Raw genomic sequence first — 19,415 nt, 5'->3', positions numbered from 1 at the left:
ATTACTTTTTTTTCTCTCCCTTAATTGCAAATTAATTGTAGTTTTGTGAAATGAGGAAACATGACGTTATTTCTATTTAAAAAAAATAGCCAGGTTATTCGAACCTAGCCTGTTTTTTTAAGTTTTTACACTATGTCTCATAATGATATTCCGCAAATCTTATCGATCACTTTTTGAAGGACATGATACGGGTCTCATTGCCAACAGCATCTGCATAATTGAAGATAATTTTAATGAACATTAATAAACAGTTATGGAAGTTATGAAATGTCTTAAAATTAATGATATCAAGACATCGTTTATTTCAGCACGCGCATGTTTTGGACTTATATTACAACACTGAATGTAAAAGGAAGGCCAACTCCGACCTCTTCCTTTGCTCACCAAAATTTAAAGTAATTATATCTACATAAGTTAATCTGTAAAACAAACTCATCTCATCTCATCTAATGTCGTCTCCACGATCGTAAGCCAATATTTGTTATGACCCAAGATATGAATATATTAAAAAGGATATATTTTCTGAAGGGTCATTTGTTTTTTCATTTTTTTCTTAAAATTTCAAGATACTGAGTTTCAAGAAACTAAGTAGAAATTTCAAGATTCTAAGTTGAAATTTCAAGACACTCAGTTAAAATTTCAAGTTATAATCTTAAAATTTCAAATTATTATCTTTTAATTTCAATAAAAACAATGGCCCTTAAAGGCTTTCGTGTACATTCCACGTTAATCACACTCATATTGTTTGGCGTAGAAATACTGCGTTTGAAAATCGTGTGACCGTCTATGCTTAAAAAAACAGTGCAATGTTACATTCAGCTGATTAAAATCGAATTAAAACGTGCCAACGTTTTGAGAAATTCATTTGAATAATATATTGTTGAACTATGGAACGGCACTACAGTACACGTACGGCGTGTTTTGTGGGACAAGGGATGGTCGAGCTGTCGATATTTTGTGATTTCACCTGTTTACTCAAACCGGATCACAGACAGCCATATAGTTTATCATCTATTAGAATAAAATAATTTTCGTTGAAATGAACACACATGTATAAATAATCTCTTAGTCTAAACATGACTTCCCTCACAGGAAAATGGTGAATTAGACGAGATCGTTAACAATAACAAGTTCTACTCTTGTCTTCCGCCCCATTAACCTGTTGTCCTAGGTGAGGCAGATCCCCCAAATCACGTCCCGTCCCACATCTGTCCCCACAGCTGACAGTCAATCACAGCTCGTCACACAAGGTGTGTGTGTGGACTCCCTATGTCGACAGTCAGGTGAAACAATGCACGAAGCCAGCAGGAGTTATGTCCCTTCCCTCACACATCTGTCCACGGCTGGCGCGGTGAGGTTCGTCACCGATAACTCGACTCCTTGGAGACTGCCATTGCCTGGGGCAGGGGTAGCGGAGACTTGACTGATCAGTGAAGGTGATTGTCAGCAATGATTAAACCACAACGATGTCTGGTAGAATCAGGCAGCCGGCTGGAAATGTGATGTCAGGATTTGCCGATCTGTAGGATTGGGCTTGTGTGGCAGCATGGCCTCATATCAAATGCACACGTGATTTACAGTGAACTTCAAGACAGTTTCGTTCGTCACCCGTTTCAGAAAGAAAGATTTTTCTTTATTATACATTTTATAGAAACAACGTGAATTTGTACCTAATAAATCATACAAATAATAAGTTACATTAAAATTTGCGTATTTTACAACTTCTTAAACATTAAATAGCTTTTAGCACGATAATACCAGCATTCCATTGAAACACGGTAAGATGAAATTTCAAGATGCTGTGTTGGAGTTTCAAGATGCTAAGTTGAGAAATTTTAAGATGCTATGTGGAAATGTCGTGATACGTAAGTTGAAATTGTAAGATCATTATCTTGAAGTTTCAACTTAGTATGTGTTTTGAAATTTCTACATAACATCTTGAATATCAAGTTAGTATTCAATTTCAAGATAGATTAGCTAAAATTTCAAGAAAAAAATAAAAAAAAGGTCCTAGACGGCTTCCGTAGAAGATAGTGGCAGTACAATGCCACTGGTAATAGCACTAGAGATATTAAAACACATTCTCTTGTTTGAACGCTCCATTATTTTTCAATAATGGAGAGTTGTTTTTCAACTAGACATTATCCTGAACCAACATATGAAGTAATTTCAACATGGAATCGACAGAACTATTTTTTTTACATTTATTGACAAGTGATTAATTTCATGTGCCGGCAGCGAGTTTCGATCCCGCATCGTTTGATTTGAGGACGTGCAATTGTCAACCTCAGCTACGGCGGTCTATGAAGGTGTGGTGTAAAATTGACTCTTACATATTTTCATAATTTTGCATAATGCTTAAAAGCTCCAAATAATATGTATATATTTTGTGTTAGAGCAGGTTACCTACAACAATGTTCATATTTATAGCAATTAGAGGTAATATATATCCTTGTTCGGGGCTCTATATGTCCTATTATTCCCTATGATGTGTTTAGGACCCAACGAACTTATGAAGAGCCGTGTACCATGCATTGTAAATGTCATCTCGCGACGAAGCTTGGTGCACGTGCAACAGCGGCAGAGAACGTGTTCCTCGTGCATCACGCAAGGGCGATTCACAAGGTATAAATACAGTGAACAAACAGGTCGGGTTTATTTTTAAAATATTTTCAACAACAGATATTTTCTCAAAGTGTGAAAGTAGGGTGGAGTTTAAAGTAGGGGAATATCCTCGTAACTCTCCATCCCTTAAAAATAATGGGCCTCTGCTCCATTATTTTTAAAGAATGGAGAATAACCCCTTTTCATAATATCCAGCTCGCAACAACAGTCGTCAAGCTGCCAAAACAGATCGAGGTTGGATAGCCAGGGTGAAAACAATGAACTTCACACAGCTGCTGGTCTTGATGTAATGTGAGATGTAACGTGAGATCAGAGGTTCTATACCATGCTGCATTAGTCTAGCTGTCTAGTGAAGATATCCGATCACTGGACTCCCAATATGTATAATACAATTCTTTCTTTTAAATAATGACATGTATGTATGTGTGTGTGACTGCTTGCACTATTCCAGACTGTTATCGGTTTCCTAGTGCTAGCCCCTACGATACCATACCGTGCGTTTTAACATGAATACTCCACTCAAACACAGTTGGGGCGGTGGGGTAGCCTAGTGGTTAAAGCGCTCGCTCGTCACACCGACTACCCGGGTTCGATTCCAGACATGGGTACAATGTGTGAAGCCCATTTCTGGTGTCCCCCGCCCTGATATTGCTGGAATATTGCTATAAGCATCCTCACTCGGTGTACCGACTCCGAGCCTACCAGTCCTTGTTTTATCCACTTATGCTAAGCGCAAGGCGGGGTAACAAGTACCATCTTTTAACGACTTTTGGTATGACGCGTCTAGGGATCGAACTACCGACCTTCCGCCCTCCTGCCAGACTCGATCCATCAGATTGCGAAACATAAGTTTATTAAAGAACAACACGGGCAATGCAGCGAGAGCGGAATTGGCTCAACGTGAAGCGCACGTACAATATCAAACATCATCATCCGGTGATCGGCTGTACATGTGATGCCAGGATTTTTATTTTTATTTTTTTTGTTTTGTTGTTGTGATGCCAGGATTTGCCGATCTGAAGAGCGGGCCTGTGTGGACAGCATTACAACTACATGGATATGTAAACTATGCAATATGCGTCTTAAAAGTTTATTTTACTACTTCAAAGGAGTGAAAACCACAAGCACGATTCTAACAAACCTAGAAACATCAGGCGAACCGGAATTCGAACCCACGATCATAGGTTTCTGGGGTGCCCAAGAGACACAACTCCGCACAGCGAATTGCTGGGCATCAGGGCACAGGGCCATCCATGCCCGCGCCAGTATATTGTGGAATGTCAAAGATTCGGGAACCTCTGAAATAGAAGCCAACGTTTTACACCAAACACACCAGTACTCATATTAAGGTGTATACATTTGTGTGTTTGTTGTTTTACGCCGCACTCGCCAATATTCCAACTAAAAGACCGTTATCTGTAAATAATAGAGTCTGGGTCGGATAATCTAGTGATTGACATCATGACCAATGATACGACGACATACATTAACCAAGTCTGAAAATCCGATCCCATTATTCGCCTCTTACGTATATATTCGTGAAAGACTCCACTTAATCTATATGATGAAATTACGTTAGTCCGAACACATGCAGTCAGGAAACACTTGCCTTCCAGACGTGGGCTCAAGAAAGGTGAGTGAGTTAGTATGGTTTTACGCCGCTTTTAGCAATATTCTAGCAATATCACGGCGGGTGGCCCAGAAATAGGCTTCACACATTGTATCCATGCTGGGAATCGAACCCGGGTCTTAAGCGTGACGAGCGAGCGCTTTAACCACTGGACTACCCGACCACCCCTCTAGAAAGGTAACAAGTGGGTATATTTATCGAAGTGGGTACATGCTAATTACTGGAAATATATGACTGACATGAAGTTCATTTCACTTTTTATTTATATACATCTACATAGAAGACGGACAAAAAGTACATTATGTTACACAAAGCCTGAGAAGATATGTACACAGGTAGCACCATGAACAAGCGATTCTAGCAGAACCGCTGCTTTGTAAGATCTAAGTACATTGCATGTTAAACATAACCGATTTTTTGTCATGTTGTAAGTACATCTTGAGCAACAGAAATTAGTGCTTTAACTTCCTCAGTTTTGCACGTGCATTTTGGAACCAGACTTTTGTCACCTTCTTCGTCAGACCTGCGTCCATGGCGACCTGATCAAGGTGAAGGCTATTTGGGTTGGGGTCCATCTCGAAGTGGCGCTGAAGAGTGGCGAGCTGGTCCTCGTTGAAGGCTGTTCGGAATCTCTTAGACTTTGGTCGACAGGTGACGTTGTCGTCGTGGGGGTTGAGGACGTGGACTCGGCATAGTATGCGGTCGTCGTGGATGGCGAAGTCCTCTCCTGTGGACAGTTGTCTTTGGCACGCGCTGCATGAGAAACATGCCAGGTGGTACATGTTCTCTCCGGCCGATCTGACCCAATCTCCAGACTCGATGTTACGTAGACAGGAGCTACACTTGATCTCGTGAACGTGGGTGAAGTCTCTCTGGCAGAATATGTTACCGTCCCTGACGAAGCAAGAATAATGTCCGCCAAGCGTCACCTGACACACACAGCAACGCAGACAGTGCTCGTGCCACACGTGATCCCCAGCACGTAGATAGTACTGGTCAGTGATGACGTCACAGCACGTGAAACAGATGGGCATATGAGGGTCCGGGCTGAGACTGGTGAGATATGAATGTATCTCATCCTCGAGATCCGACGCTGAGGAGGACATATACGACGAGTGGGACATGGCGGAACGAACGACGTTACAGATGAAGATGCTGCTCAGGTGACGAGAGAGGATGTGGATGACTTACGGTGCGTCCATGACGTTATATACTTCTACGCATACCAGACTGAGTGAACGACTTCGGGAGTGACGGCACTGTCAGCCATGGTGACACGCGCCGTCACGTACAAACTCGCTGCGGATTGACTAATTCCATCGATATTCAATCACTGACTGATTGAGGCTTGAGGTGTATTTACGCGTCATATTTACAGTTACGGTGCATCATACTGAGTGAACGACTTCGGGCGTGACGGCAGTGTCAGCCATGTTGACACGCGCCGTCACGAACCACATAGCGGAGGTTTGATTGACTCTATCAGTAGTTCAATCATTGGCTTATTAAGGCTTGAGATGTATTGACGAGTCATATCTACAGTTACGGTCCAACAGATTATCAATTTGTGCAGTACTCCAAGTCAATTGTTTCTTAATGCCTACTATTCATTCACTAAGACAAACAGAAGTGTTTATTTTAGCCGCACTCTTAAATATTACGTACAAATACATAAAATCTTTATCATGTATTTAGTGGATTCAACTTGTCTATTTCACTTGGATTCAAATTATGGATTTGTCAAATTATTCACAGTCGCCTCAGGCTTGGCTGCAGCGATCTTAACGCAGATCAGTATGATAGATATATTTTGGATACCAAAAATTGTTCATGTGGATACCATACAGAAGATGCTTTACACTTCTTTTTTGTTTGTACAAGTTACTATGTTCCTCGAAATGAAAATGTATTTTTACCAACATGGTTATTCTTTACAAACAGTGCTACGCGGAAATTCGTATTTGAGTAAGAAAGAGCAAATCCAAACATTAGATTCTATTCAAAACTTCATATTAAAGACATGCAGATTTTCAATTAAATGAATTGTTTAATATAAACTGCAAATATATTTATTATATATACACACATCTAGCTTGGCATGTACAATTGATTTGTTACATCTAACCTTCTTTGGTATATTTATTGTATCATGTCTTCTGTGTAATTGAGCGGTATTAACATAAGCGTTACGCTTGTTTACCAATCCATGTTCACATTTTTGTGAACATGAATATGTTTAAACCATGTATTCTAACACACAATGTAACTCACACTCAACATTAACGTGAAGGGCCAGAAAACGATTGTTACAAAAAAATATTTACTCCCGTGACAACGAATGATGACTGTGTAACAAAATGATATTACTGTGTTTGTTTATATCATGCATAAATATACCGAACAACATAATATGATGGCTCTTGTGTCAAATGTTACCAAAAAAATCAATTTTTTTTTTAGAGTGTACATACTAAAAGTATACATACATTTAAGACCAGTCACTTGGCGGTGTATGCAAGACTATATATGATACAATATGATACATGTCTATTTACATAAAATACTTAAGAAGATTCTAGGAACATAAGAGGTCAAGCCAGGGTAATAATATCAAGGACACATTAAACAAGCAGTTAACGAATAAAAACTTGCCCATGCTTTAAAGCATACATTTACATGGGTGGCCATAATGCATCTATATAATGGCCATGGTAGCAAAGCATGTGCTTCATCTTTTATATCTTTATTGAGTGATTGAGTTTGATTTTACGCCGGTTTAAGCAATATTCCAGCAATATCACGTCGGGGGACACCAGGAATGGGCTTCACACATTGTACCCATGTCGGGAATCGAAACCGGTCTTCGGCGAGACGAGCGAACGCTTTAACCACTGGGCTCCCCGACCGCCCCTTTTACATGTTTACAATTAAAACACAACATGAGATGAGCAAATACATTCTCATATGTGCCTAACGGTCCGACCTTAAGTAGTCCAGGTGGCTTCAAGTACTTGTTTGAGACAGAATATTTATTAATCCGCACGTCAAGCTATACAAGACGTATCTCTGACACAAGGTGCCAAACACTTGTCAGAACATCCAGCATGGTTTATGCGTGGTAAACATAAGGCTATTGTTTTTCTTTTTCAAACACATGCCCCTACAGAATATCAAACGACCGGCCCCTTATGAACCAATGAGGAAGGTATAACTGTTGAACTATCTCACCTGAAGGACAACTGAGTGCATTTTTTGAGTTGTTTCTCTATGTTCTATCTCAGGAAAAAGTAGGAAAATAAACAAAACTCGTGTTCAATTCAGACTGTATCTGAGATGATGTTATTGTTTTAAAAAGACAAAACAGCTTACACTGAAAATGCACGTGCTTAAATGAGCGTTAAATATGCCAATCTGCTTCGAACCGAATATTTTGATATTATATTAATAGATTTGGGAGCGATTCATAAGATGTTTGACCTCAAAGCACCTCATGGCTTTTCAAATATGATAATAGAAGGAGTCCAAAATAATGAACATTTTTAAGAGATACTTTGAAAACTGAACTGAAAAATCACCATGGACCGAGCCAAACTGAGCCCGATCATTTAATGTAGCGAATAATGTAGGGAATAATGTAGGGAATAATGTAGGGAATAATGTAGGGAATAATGTAGGGAATAAACGCAACACATTAGTTTACATCGGTTTATCCCTTCATCAAACAACTTGATTTACTTGACTGTTTGACAGAGGTGTATGACGTAAATGTGTAGCGTGCAGTATGTACAGTAATACAATGACTGTCTAATAAACATATTTGGAACAGTGTCAATTAATTTGAAACAAGTTCTCTTGAAATATGTTCATGATAATACCTTGTCAGAGTCATATTTCAGTTTACATCTGGCAAATAAATTTTATCTATTGTATGTAATATGGCCGCTGTCAGTGTGTATTTTGAGAATTATTTTGATGAAATCATATATTTGTTGTCTGTGTGATACTTCAAGCATCGTTAACTACCATGGTGAGCGAGCTCATCAAGGACATGGAAACAATGCAACGCTAAGTATCAATGATTAAATGATTATTAAGTGATCAAGGCCCGGATGATCACCCTGACGTCATAGCGTGTAAAAACACTGATCTCGCGTCATCATGACACTCTCGTTCACTCTAAGATGCCAAGCCAGCGTATAAATAGACCGTTGTCTGCTGAAATCATCATTCTTTCCTTAATCAGATCTCCACAAAACAATTCCTCTAGCTTGTCCTGAACACCTTCACAATGTCGGACATGTCATATGACCTCCTCTCCTCGGACTTGGAAGAGTCCGCAGACTTCATCGCTCTCAGTTTCAACATAGCTGACCCCTTGTGTTTCGCGTGTTGTGACGTTATCACTGACCAGTTCTATCTACGTGCTGGGGATCACGTGTGGCACGAACACTGTCTGCGTTGCTGTGTGTGTCAGGTGACGCTTGGTGGACATTCTTCTTGCTTCGTTAGGGACGGTAACATATTCTGCCAGAGAGACTTCGCCCGCGTTCAAGAGACCAAGTGTAGTTCCTGTCGACGTAACATCGAGTCCGGAGATTGGGTCAGATCGGCCGGAGAGAACATGTACCACCTGGCATGTTTCTCATGCAGCGCGTGCCAAAGACAGTTGTCCACAGGAGAAGACTTCGCCATCCACGACGGCCGCGTACTTTGCCGAGTCCACGTCCTCAACCCCGACGACGAGAATGTCATCTGCCGACCCAAATCCAAGAGATTCCGAACAGCCTTCAACGAAGACCAGGTAGCTGTTTTACAGAAGTACTTCGACTTTGACACCAACCCCACCGGAAATGACCTCGGGATGATCGCAGAAGAGGCGGGTCTTCCCAGAAGAGTAGCCCAAGTGTGGTTCCAGAATGCACGTGCTAAACTCAAGCGAGCCATGCAGTAAACTTGAAACTTCAGTGCTTTGTATTAATACGTCTTTGAAGTTATGATATTGCAGATAATACTATTTGTATAAATTATCCTTGTTGTTGAGGTACGGTCGGGTAGCCTAGTGGTTAAAGCATTCGCTCGTCACGCTGAAGACCCGGGTTCGATTCCCACATGTGCACAACGTGTGAAGCCCATTTCTGGTGTCCCCCGCCGTGATATTGCTGGAATACTGTTAAAATCGTCGTAAAACCAAACTCACTCACTCCTTCTTGTTAATATAAGCCAACCGGTGCAGCCTGAAGTGCTTCCTCTCAAGGAGGGAATCTGAATGGATAATTTGTATATTTTGGACGAATTGTTATTATTTATGTCATCAGTGACTATATTGTACATAGCCAATGTTGGACGTGTAATTTATTTCATATGTATATATACATTAAACGTTAATAAAAGATTCAATGCACAGTTTATTTTGGTATATGTACAAGTGTAATAACAAATCAGCGCGTCGTAATACAGTTACGTCAAATACAGGAAATCAAAATGGCCGACACGATAAACGTGACGGGAGAGATTTTCGAAGTTGACGATCATTGACATCATTGATTATAAAGATGTGTTAAAGAGATACTGAGGTATTTTTTTTAGATTTCTGTAGACTGTCACCTGTCAGTCTAGACACTGATAGAGTCGATGGTTTGAATGTGCATTTCTTAATTCTTTTCTCAAAGTGGGTCGTAACGAGGATATTCGTGAAAGGGCATTCAGTCAAACTCTCTGACGCATCCAATGTATGCTAACACGTCAGGTTGAAGATTAAAGAGTCTAAATAATCAGGAACAACGTAATATTTATTCGTAATAGGGAATTCCAAGGGCTTTCCTCGCGAATGTGTAAGTAGTCCGTCGGTGTTTACGCCATTTCTAGAATAGATTCTCCATAAAACGTGTCAACTGTGTCGTTCTTACACTTATTAACGCAAGTTTCATGGTCATGTGACCGCCTCTCGTCCAGTGGAAAAGCCGTATATCTTGTACAGCAACAGCGCTAAAAATGTGCACATATTGAATACAGCAGAGATAAATATTCACAAAAATATGATGGTTTATCTGCAATAGCCAAACATGGAACGCTACTCAACAGCAATGAAAAGCCTGTACTTATAAGATATGCTAAATTTATCAAACATGATTCCTGTCTAAGAACTGCCAGTAATACCTAAGCATCGTCTCTCGCATATATTTATGTATATTTATACATTCATACTTAAATGGACACCGACCATGTTTCATTATTGCTCAAGATATTTAATATGTGTATATATATATTTGTACACGGGCCGATGACCAACAAATAAGAATAAACTTGATATGATACTTCACATTAAACATGCATATACTAATACAATAGTCTGCATACACTCGTGCTAAACACAATCGAACCGGACGAATTTCTCTTCTTTAACACATGCCTTATAATATGTACGTATATATACATTTTGGTTCAAACATATTTATATATATATATATATATATATATATATATATATATATATATATATATATATATATATATATATATATATATATATATATATATATATGTGTGTGTGTGTGTTTGAACCAAAATGTATGTATGTATATATATATATATGTTTGAACCAAAATGTATGTATACGTTCATATTATAAGGCATGTGTTAAAGAAGAGAAATATATCTAGTAAATAGTATATTTCTGATATAAAAAAATAATTGTTAAAACAATATGTTTTGAACCTAAACACAATTCTGTCAGGACATTCAGTGAACAGTTATTTCAGTGTTTATTTCATCCCCCAAATTAACATAAACAAAAGATTCGTGTTGCTCTGTAATAGGACAAATGTAGATCAGTCAATTCGGGATAAGGCAAAATTCTAAGATCTATATATTCCGGTTTAATTCCAGTATTCGAAATTCGAAACAGAACTTCTGGGATTTACAGTTCCGTATGTCGACTTCGTTACAAGAGGAGTTGCGTATTTAGTCTGCATACCAAGCGTACTTGGCATACTAACACGAAGATGGTGCAGAATGTACAGACGTTTGAACTGTAAGTTCAAGAAACTGTATCCTTCATCATCTTGATGTCTCTGGTGCCACCACAAAGACTGCGCATGCTCACTCTCTGAGTTTCACGGGGACGTCCCTGCATATAGAAGGAATGTACAAAGCATACCAACAGGGCGAGAACTTTAGTCACTGATTGTCGTTAAGTCAGTTTAGTGCTTTAATTAATACTCATCGCAAGATGGTGTAAAATGTCGCCTAAGTCACTATTAAATATGGTTAAGATGTCAGGGACTATCCTTTCACTGATTGTCGTTAAGTCAGTTTAGTGCTTTAATTCATACTTTTCGCAAGATAGTGCAAAATGTCGCCTAAATCACTATTAAATATGGTTAAGGTGTAAGGGACTATCCTTTCACTGAATTTCATGTTGTCTGCCTCACAGTCCCTCACCATATCATCTTCCCTTCCGCCCCACACTTTTATATATCAACAAGAAAATAAACTGTGCATTGAATCATTTATTAAAGGTCAATATATATACATGAAATAAATTACACGTCCAACATTGCCAATGTACAATATTGTAACTGATGACATAAATAATAACAAGTTGTACAAAATATACAATTTTTCCAATCAGATTCCCTTGTTGAGATAAAGCACTTCAGGCTGCACCGGTTGTCTTACATCAGCAATAAAGACCAGCTACACAAATATCAATGTCTGCCGAAATTACGACATGTGTCAGTACCAAACAACATAATGTCAAGTTCAGTGCAAGGCTCTCTTGAGTTTAGCTCGTGCATTCTGAAACCACACTTGGGCCACTCTTCTGGGAAGACCCGCCTCTTCTGCGATCATCCCGAGGTCATTTCCGGTGGGGTTGGTGTCAAAGTCGAAGTACTTCTGTAAAACAGCTACCTGGTCTTCGTTGAAGGCTGTTCGGAATCTCTTGGATTTGGGTCGGCAGATGATATTCTCGTCGTCAGGGTTGAGGACGTGGACTCGGCAAAGTACGCGGCCGTCGTGGATGGCGAAGTCTTCTCCTGTGGAAAGTTGTCTTTGACACATGCTGCACGAGAAACATGCCAGGTGGTACATGTTCTCTCCTGCCGATCTGACCCAATCTCCGGACTCGATGTTACGTAGACAGGAGCTACACTTGGTCTCGTGAATTCGGGCGAAGTCTCTCTGACAGAATATGTTACCGTCCCTAACGAAGCAAGAAGAATGTCCACCAAGCGTCACCTGACACACACAGCAACGCAGACAGTGCTCATGCCACACGTGATCCCCAGCACGTAGATAGTACTGGTCAGTGATCACGTCACAACACGCGAAACACAAGGGGTCAGCGATGTTGAAACTGAGAGCGATGAAGTCTGCGGACTCTTCCAAGTCCGAGGAGAGGAGGTCATATGACATGTCCGACATTGTGAAGGTGGACAGGAGGAGGTAGAGGAAGACTTTTGAGCTGATGACTTGACGAGGAAGGATGGAATGACGATAACAGGGAACAACACGAGATTATATGTTGGTTTGACAACTTAGAGTGAACGAGCGTGTCATAATGACTCATGATTAGTGTTTCGACACGTCATGGCGACCTAACGATCAGTTGATTGGCAATCAGGTCGATGGCATTGTGTGCTTGATAATACTGAATGTTGAAACAAGCTTTGACAAAGTGATCAGTTCTCACTAACAAGTATCCTATAATGATTAATTAATTATTTAAACTTAATATTATTTATTTTCTGTATACACTGAGTGTCCCGTAGTCGTCTATCATTATTTTTCAAACGGAATGATTTAAGGTGTTTTTTTATATTAATTAGTTTACTGATTCACCTACCATCAGAATAAAGAAAGTAGAAAAAACATAATTCTTAATCAAGAGTGTTTTGTTATTGGCACCGAGTCTGAAAACCCCATTAATTTAGGATATAAAGGTTTATCCCAGTTTATCACATGAAATGTAATTATAACATTCTTTTTATTTCATCTGACGAGACGAAGACTGGCAGCAAGTTTAAATAATTGTTCTGGATCTTGGCCATGATGACATAGAATTATTACAAAATATAAGGATTGTTTACCTCCCGACCATCTGTTTTCACAAAAGACAAAAAATCATCATAATCACCAAAAACCAATGCATATATAATTATTACTGTTTACTAGGCAAGCCAGTCTGATGTATAAATTTAATGTGTCTTCCTTCATGCTCCAACTACGTTCAATATAAAATAGATCGTGTGTAAAATAATAAAAATAAAAGAAATAATAAACATAATAGAAATAATAAATAAATGAAAGTACTGTGAAACAAACGGTTTTAAGCCCATTAAATACAGACTAAGACTATTTGTCTTTACATTACTAGGAACTCAAAAATTATAGGTGTGAAATAACAATTATCAGGCTGGTTTTCAGAAACATGTAAAATAATAGAATTAAAAGAAAGTTAAATATAATAGAAATAACATGAAATGAAAGTTCTGTGAAACAAATGAAACAAAAGCCCAAGAAATACTGACTAAGACTATTTGTCTTTACATTATTAGGAACTCAAAATTTATAGTAAACTGTTGTGAAAAAAACAAGAACACGACGAATATAGCATGGATCTTTAAGGAGCGCCTCAAACGGGGCATATTTGAAGGCTTGTGAATGAGGTGGTAAAACAAACTGAACCCAAAACTCCAAGAGCTAGCTCGATAAAAACCTCAATTAGTACCAGTTTCTCAACGCAATTTCTCGATGACTTATTTACCATTTTGGCGTCTATGTAATGCTTTGATTTACACGGATGTTTCTGTAATTCTTCAATTTTTTGTGATTTGGGCATCGGGTTTACTTCAACATAGACTGTCTTTGTCAAACCACGTGTTTTCTTTTCCCCTTGAAATGACATCATAAAAAGGGGATTTTCCCAAAGCAATTATAAAAAGTTTCTGCCGTTGAGCTGTCGTTGCGCTGCGTTAATTAAGGTTTATTATCTTAAAACAACTAGAGCAATTTGTTTGTTGCCGACGCACTTGTTAAGTGTGGGAAAGCCTTTAGTGTGAATCAACAGGTTATCAATCTTATTGCCGGTCAGAGGAGGCAATATTCGTGGGGCCAACGGCTTGATGGCTGACCAGTAACATTTAATTAGTTGTCAAAACATCATCACCGACTGACCGGTGTGACATAATTGAGTGACAATGTCCATCACGGCACTGCTCATCATTGGTTAATTACTGAATTGACCAGAACTGACCACAAACCGGTCGCAGCATCACACAACACTCGTCACGCGTCAACACGACATACAAGCTGGCAAATCCAGAGTATAAAGCTAACAGAACCAGGTCGCCGACAGACACTTCATCCAGCATCATCTGAATATGTCAACAATGTCGGATATGTCATATGACCTCCTCTCCTCGGACTTGGAAGAGTCCGGGGACTTCATCGCTCTCAGTTTCAACATAGCTGACCCCATGTGTTTCACGTGTTGTGACGTGATCACTGACCAATACTATCTACGTGCCGGAGAACACGTATGGCACGAGCACTGTCTGCGTTGCTGTGTGTGTCAGGTGACGCTTGGTGGACATTCTTCTTGCTTCGTTAGGGACGGTAACATATTCTGTCAGAGAGACTTCGCCCGTGTTCATAAGACCAAGTGTAGTTCCTGTCGACGTAACATCGAGTCCGGAGATTGGGTCAGATCGGCCGGAGAGAACATGTACCACCTTGCATGTTTCTCATGCAGCATGTGCCAAAGACAACTCTCCACAGGAGAAGACTTCGCCATCTTCGACGACCGCGTACGTTGCCGAATCCACGTCCTCAACCCTGACGACGAGAATGTCACCTGCCGACCAAAGTCGAAGAGATTCCGAACAGCCTTCAACGAGGACCAGGTAGCTGTTTTACAGAAGTACTTCGACATTGACACCAACCCAACCGGAAATGACCTCGGGATGGTCGCAGAAGAAGCGGGTCTTCCTAGAAGAGTGGCCCAAGTGTGGTTCCAGAATGCACGTGCTAAACTCAAGCGAGCCATGCCCTAAACTGTTCGAGTCTGTTTCAGCTTGTGCTCTATATATGCAGAAGTCATCTGCATCTATGTATCCGGCTGGCAGTAATAACTATGTCTTCCAGAACAGCAGTCAAAAGTGCTATGTAGCTTAATACATTGTCGAGTCAATTCCGTGTATAACGAACTACAAAGGATCTTATACAACGAACTACAAAGGATCTTATACATACACAGTTCATTATAACAGCTGAAGGGGAGGTCGGGTAGCCTAGTGGTTAAAGCATTCTCTCGTCACACCTAAGACCCAGGTTCGATTCCCCACATGGGTACTATGTGCGAGGCCCATTTCTGGTGTCCCCCGCCGTGATATTGCTGGAATATTGCTAAAACGCGGCGTAAAACCACTCATTCAACCCCACTATAACCGGCGAAGTTCCTTTTTTCGCATGATCACGTGGACAACTTCCTGGAGTACTGTGTGTTCTCGCAATGTCCGACAATTCGTTATAACTGGGTTGACTGAATGTTAGACATTATTTTGTGTGTGTATGTACGTTTATTAATGATATGACCAAATTTCTCTTGCCGTTCTTATATATTTCCCATGTCATCTATAGAACAAAAATTGTTATGTGTCACTGTTTGTTTGTTTGTTGTTGAACGCACTCAGCAATATTCCAGCTTTATCATGACGGCCTGTAGATCAAGTCTGAACCAGCCATTTTAGTGATTGATATCATGAGCATCGAACCATGTAATTGGGATACGATGACGTGCATCAACCAAGTCAGCGAGCCTGACCACCCGATCCTGTTAGGGCTCCTCTTACGACAAGCATGGATGGCTGAAAACCTATTTAACCCGGATCTTCACGGGAGTCATGTGTCATTGTATCGAATCTGTGATATGCTCTATGTTAACACAAATTGCCTTTGTATGTATTTCATGCAGTACTTGCATGGCGTCTCTTTCTACGACATTTCGTGAATAATAAAATATGAATTTATAGATTTATTTCTTCAATATACGATCTAGTTGTTTTTTCTTGTCACATGTGACATCCTGGAGTTCTATTTTATGTTGTAGCACTACTCACCACCAGTGGCGTTTTACGTACAACGATTATAATTCATGCATGAATTTATCAACAAAGCGGAAACAATTACTGCAATTGTGCATATATTAATATATTGTATGATTCCGATTATATAGTAATCATGTGTTTATGAATCACTATCAAATACCACCCGTGAAGGTCCGGGTTAGAATAGGTTTTCAGCAACCCATGCTTGCACGGGATCGGGTGGTCAGACTCGCTGACTTGGTCGATGCATGTCGTCGTATTCCAATTACGAAGATCGATGCTCATGATGTTAATCACTGGATTGGCTAGTCCAGTCTAGATTGTTTTCGATTGGAATATTGCTGAGTGCGGCGTTAAACGATTTTGTCGACGGGAGATGCACTGAAATAAATCAATTTACGTTTGAGTTTGAAATCAATTGAGAGAAGTGAAAGAACATCAAGGTTTAAATTTCTTAATATAACTGATTCAGTTCCTGTTGAAGGTGATCCTGTTTCCACAACACACGCAATCCCTAAAGTGTAAAATGTTATTTCATTGGTCCCAAAACACATTATCTTTCAAAGTCTGCATCTGAAGTCACAGTTGTATAGAAAAATCACTGAACTTATATTTACACTCAGGTCGATATCAGCGGCATTGTAGTTACACGCTCGCTCTCTCTCTCTCTCTCTCTCTCTCTCTCTCTCTCTCTCTCTCTCTCTCTCTCTCTCTCTCTCTCTCTTTTGAGAGAGAGAATAAATACACATATATGTTTACAAACTAAGTTATCATGCGCTGTTATCATGACATAAAATATTTCATATTATGGTCCTGTCCCCGCGAATCTATTTTGAAGAATATTTGGTCTACTCTATAAATTTATATAAAGCAGAGCTGAACAAGTGGTATATTGGCTTTCGTTTTTAATTGAATGGCCTATCCATGAGAACACGTTCTTCATGATATTCCTTACACTACCATCCCCCACACCCACAAGAAGTAGTATCAACTTTATTTATAATTTATACCTTCGGGCCGTACACCAATGTATTTAAGTGAAAATATCGCAGCTGATTTAAAAAGATCAATTCAGCCAATCATGATGTACACAGAACATTGAGAACACGACAACAAATATAATCGGGAACTCGCCAATCCGACAACTGATGATGGCGGTCGTGAAAGAAATATTAACTTGGTTTGGCAAAAAAAGAAGAAAAAAGGAATTTGGCCAAGAGCTTAAACTTAGGTATATCGATGATTTGGCATCGTTCGATAATGGTCAAATAGCCAATTCCCTTCCACTGATTTACTCACCTTAGCTAGAAATGAAAGAGACCAGTAAGCATCGATGCCTCATCTGTTTCATATCTTGATTATAAATGCATACAGATTCAGAGGGACAAGAAACTATCCACGTGATTGTATACCAAGAGGCTTGACTTCAACCTTTCAATTGTCAACTTTCCTTTGTTGAGCAGTATTCCAGCTTCTCCAGCCTTTGGTGTTTTGAACCTCTGACGTACAGTCGAGCATACTCTTTCTACGAAGATTTCATGGAGCATTATACGACTTTTGCTCAAAGGTTGATCAGGGGTTAGAACATTCAAGGCCTCAGTAAAACTTTCAGAAAGTTTTATGGTGGACATGTGGTTTCAAATTGGACTCAAAGCAACAAAAATGGTGTCCGATGCAATTCCCTATTTTGACTTATATTATTTGTTCCCGTGCTTTTTCAGGTGATTAGTTGACTTGCCTTTGCATGCGTCTGTGGTGGATGCCATCAGTGGGGCAGTAAATGTTTACCTTTTCGTGAGCACCTGGTATCGTCATATAGTGATTCATTTACACATTCTAATTACATAGTCGCAATCGTACAATGGACTCGCTTATTCATTATTCACAAAGACTACGTGTGGTACCAGAAAATATTCTAACAGGGATTTTTTTTAAATTATGAAAATGGGTTTGCTCCTTATATTCAATAATTATTCACAAAGACTACATGTATTACCAGAAAGTATTGATACCCAATGACATCACAATGGTCTGCAAAGCATTGTGATGCAATTTCATTGTAGTGACATCTACAATGTAGATATAGCTTGATTTCACCTAAGCGATATGTCCTGTGGGAGCCAGTTTTGTATGATAAAAGAGATTAATAGATGTGTCTGACTATCCATCAGACTAATCTATCCAGGCTTTATAGTCAGGGAACAGTCTGCAACCTACAGTGACCGACATACCATGAAATAAACAAAATGGCTATTTCATTATCATTTATTTGTATGTAGAATGCAATAAATAATATGAATATATATGACAGACTTCTACAATAATTACGAATAATCAGGATTCATCACAGCATACATATTGAGCACTAGCTGAAACAGGGACTTGAAAGTTCAGTGCATGGTTCTCTTGAGTTTAGCTCGTGCATTCTGGAACCACACTTGGGCTACTCTTCTGGGAAGACCCGCCTCTTCTGCGATCATTCCGAGGTCACTTCCGGTTGGGTTGGTGTCAATGTCGAAGTACTTCTGTAAAACAGCTACCTGGTCCTCGTTGAAAGCTGTTCGGAATCTCTTGGACTTTGGTCGACAGGTGACATTCTCGTCGTCGGGGTTGAGGACGTGGACTCGGCAACGTAGGCGGTCGTCTAGGATGGCGAAGTCTTCTCCTGTGGAAAGTTGTCTTTGACACATGCTGCATGAGAAACATGCCAGGTGGTACATGTTCTCTCCGGCCGATCTGACCCAATCTCCGGACTCGATGGGACGTAGACAAGAACTACACTTGGTCTCGTGAATGTGGGCGAAGTCTCTCTGACAGAATATGTTTCCGTCCTTGACGAAGCAGGAAGAATGTCCACCAAGCGTCACCTGACACACACAGCAACGCAGACAGTGCTCGTGCCACACGTGATCCCGAGCACGTAGATAGTACTGGTCAGTGATCATGTCACAACACGTGAAACACAAGGGGTCAGCGATGTTGAAACTGAGAGCGATGAAGTCTGCGGACTCTTCCAAGTCCGAGGAGAGGAGGTCATATGACATGTCCGACAT

General features: G+C 39.9%; 5 protein-coding genes across 5 annotated transcripts; 2 read left to right on the top strand and 3 right to left on the bottom strand.

Annotated features, from left to right (window-relative positions):
* Positions 1-4,707: 4,707 nt before the first annotated feature.
* LOC139475626 (LIM/homeobox protein Awh-like) lies at positions 4,708-5,379 on the bottom strand. Its single transcript, XM_071258814.1, has one exon. The coding sequence runs from the start codon at positions 5,377-5,379 to the stop codon at positions 4,708-4,710; it is 672 nt and encodes a 223-aa protein (XP_071114915.1).
* Positions 5,380-8,543: 3,164 nt separating this feature from the next.
* Positions 8,544-9,206, top strand: LOC139475625 (LIM/homeobox protein Awh-like). Its single transcript, XM_071258813.1, has one exon. The coding sequence runs from the start codon at positions 8,544-8,546 to the stop codon at positions 9,204-9,206; it is 663 nt and encodes a 220-aa protein (XP_071114914.1).
* A 2,810-nt stretch (positions 9,207-12,016) lies between these two features.
* On the bottom strand, positions 12,017-12,679 carry LOC139475624 (LIM/homeobox protein Awh-like). Its single transcript, XM_071258812.1, has one exon. It carries the CDS (start codon positions 12,677-12,679, stop codon positions 12,017-12,019), a length of 663 nt encoding a protein of 220 aa, XP_071114913.1.
* A 1,967-nt stretch (positions 12,680-14,646) lies between these two features.
* On the top strand, positions 14,647-15,309 carry LOC139475623 (LIM/homeobox protein Awh-like). Its single transcript, XM_071258811.1, has one exon. The coding sequence runs from the start codon at positions 14,647-14,649 to the stop codon at positions 15,307-15,309; it is 663 nt and encodes a 220-aa protein (XP_071114912.1).
* Positions 15,310-18,752: 3,443 nt separating this feature from the next.
* Positions 18,753-19,415, bottom strand: LOC139475622 (LIM/homeobox protein Awh-like). The gene has a single exon (XM_071258810.1). It carries the CDS (start codon positions 19,413-19,415, stop codon positions 18,753-18,755), a length of 663 nt encoding a protein of 220 aa, XP_071114911.1.

The sequence above is a fragment of the Haliotis cracherodii genome, unplaced genomic scaffold (genome assembly GCF_022045235.1).
Source record: "Haliotis cracherodii isolate W230 unplaced genomic scaffold, xgHalCrac1.p SCAF_3, whole genome shotgun sequence".
NCBI lineage: Eukaryota > Metazoa > Mollusca > Gastropoda > Lepetellida > Haliotidae > Haliotis > Haliotis cracherodii.
This window is presented reverse-complemented; position numbering and strand designations above follow the sequence as displayed.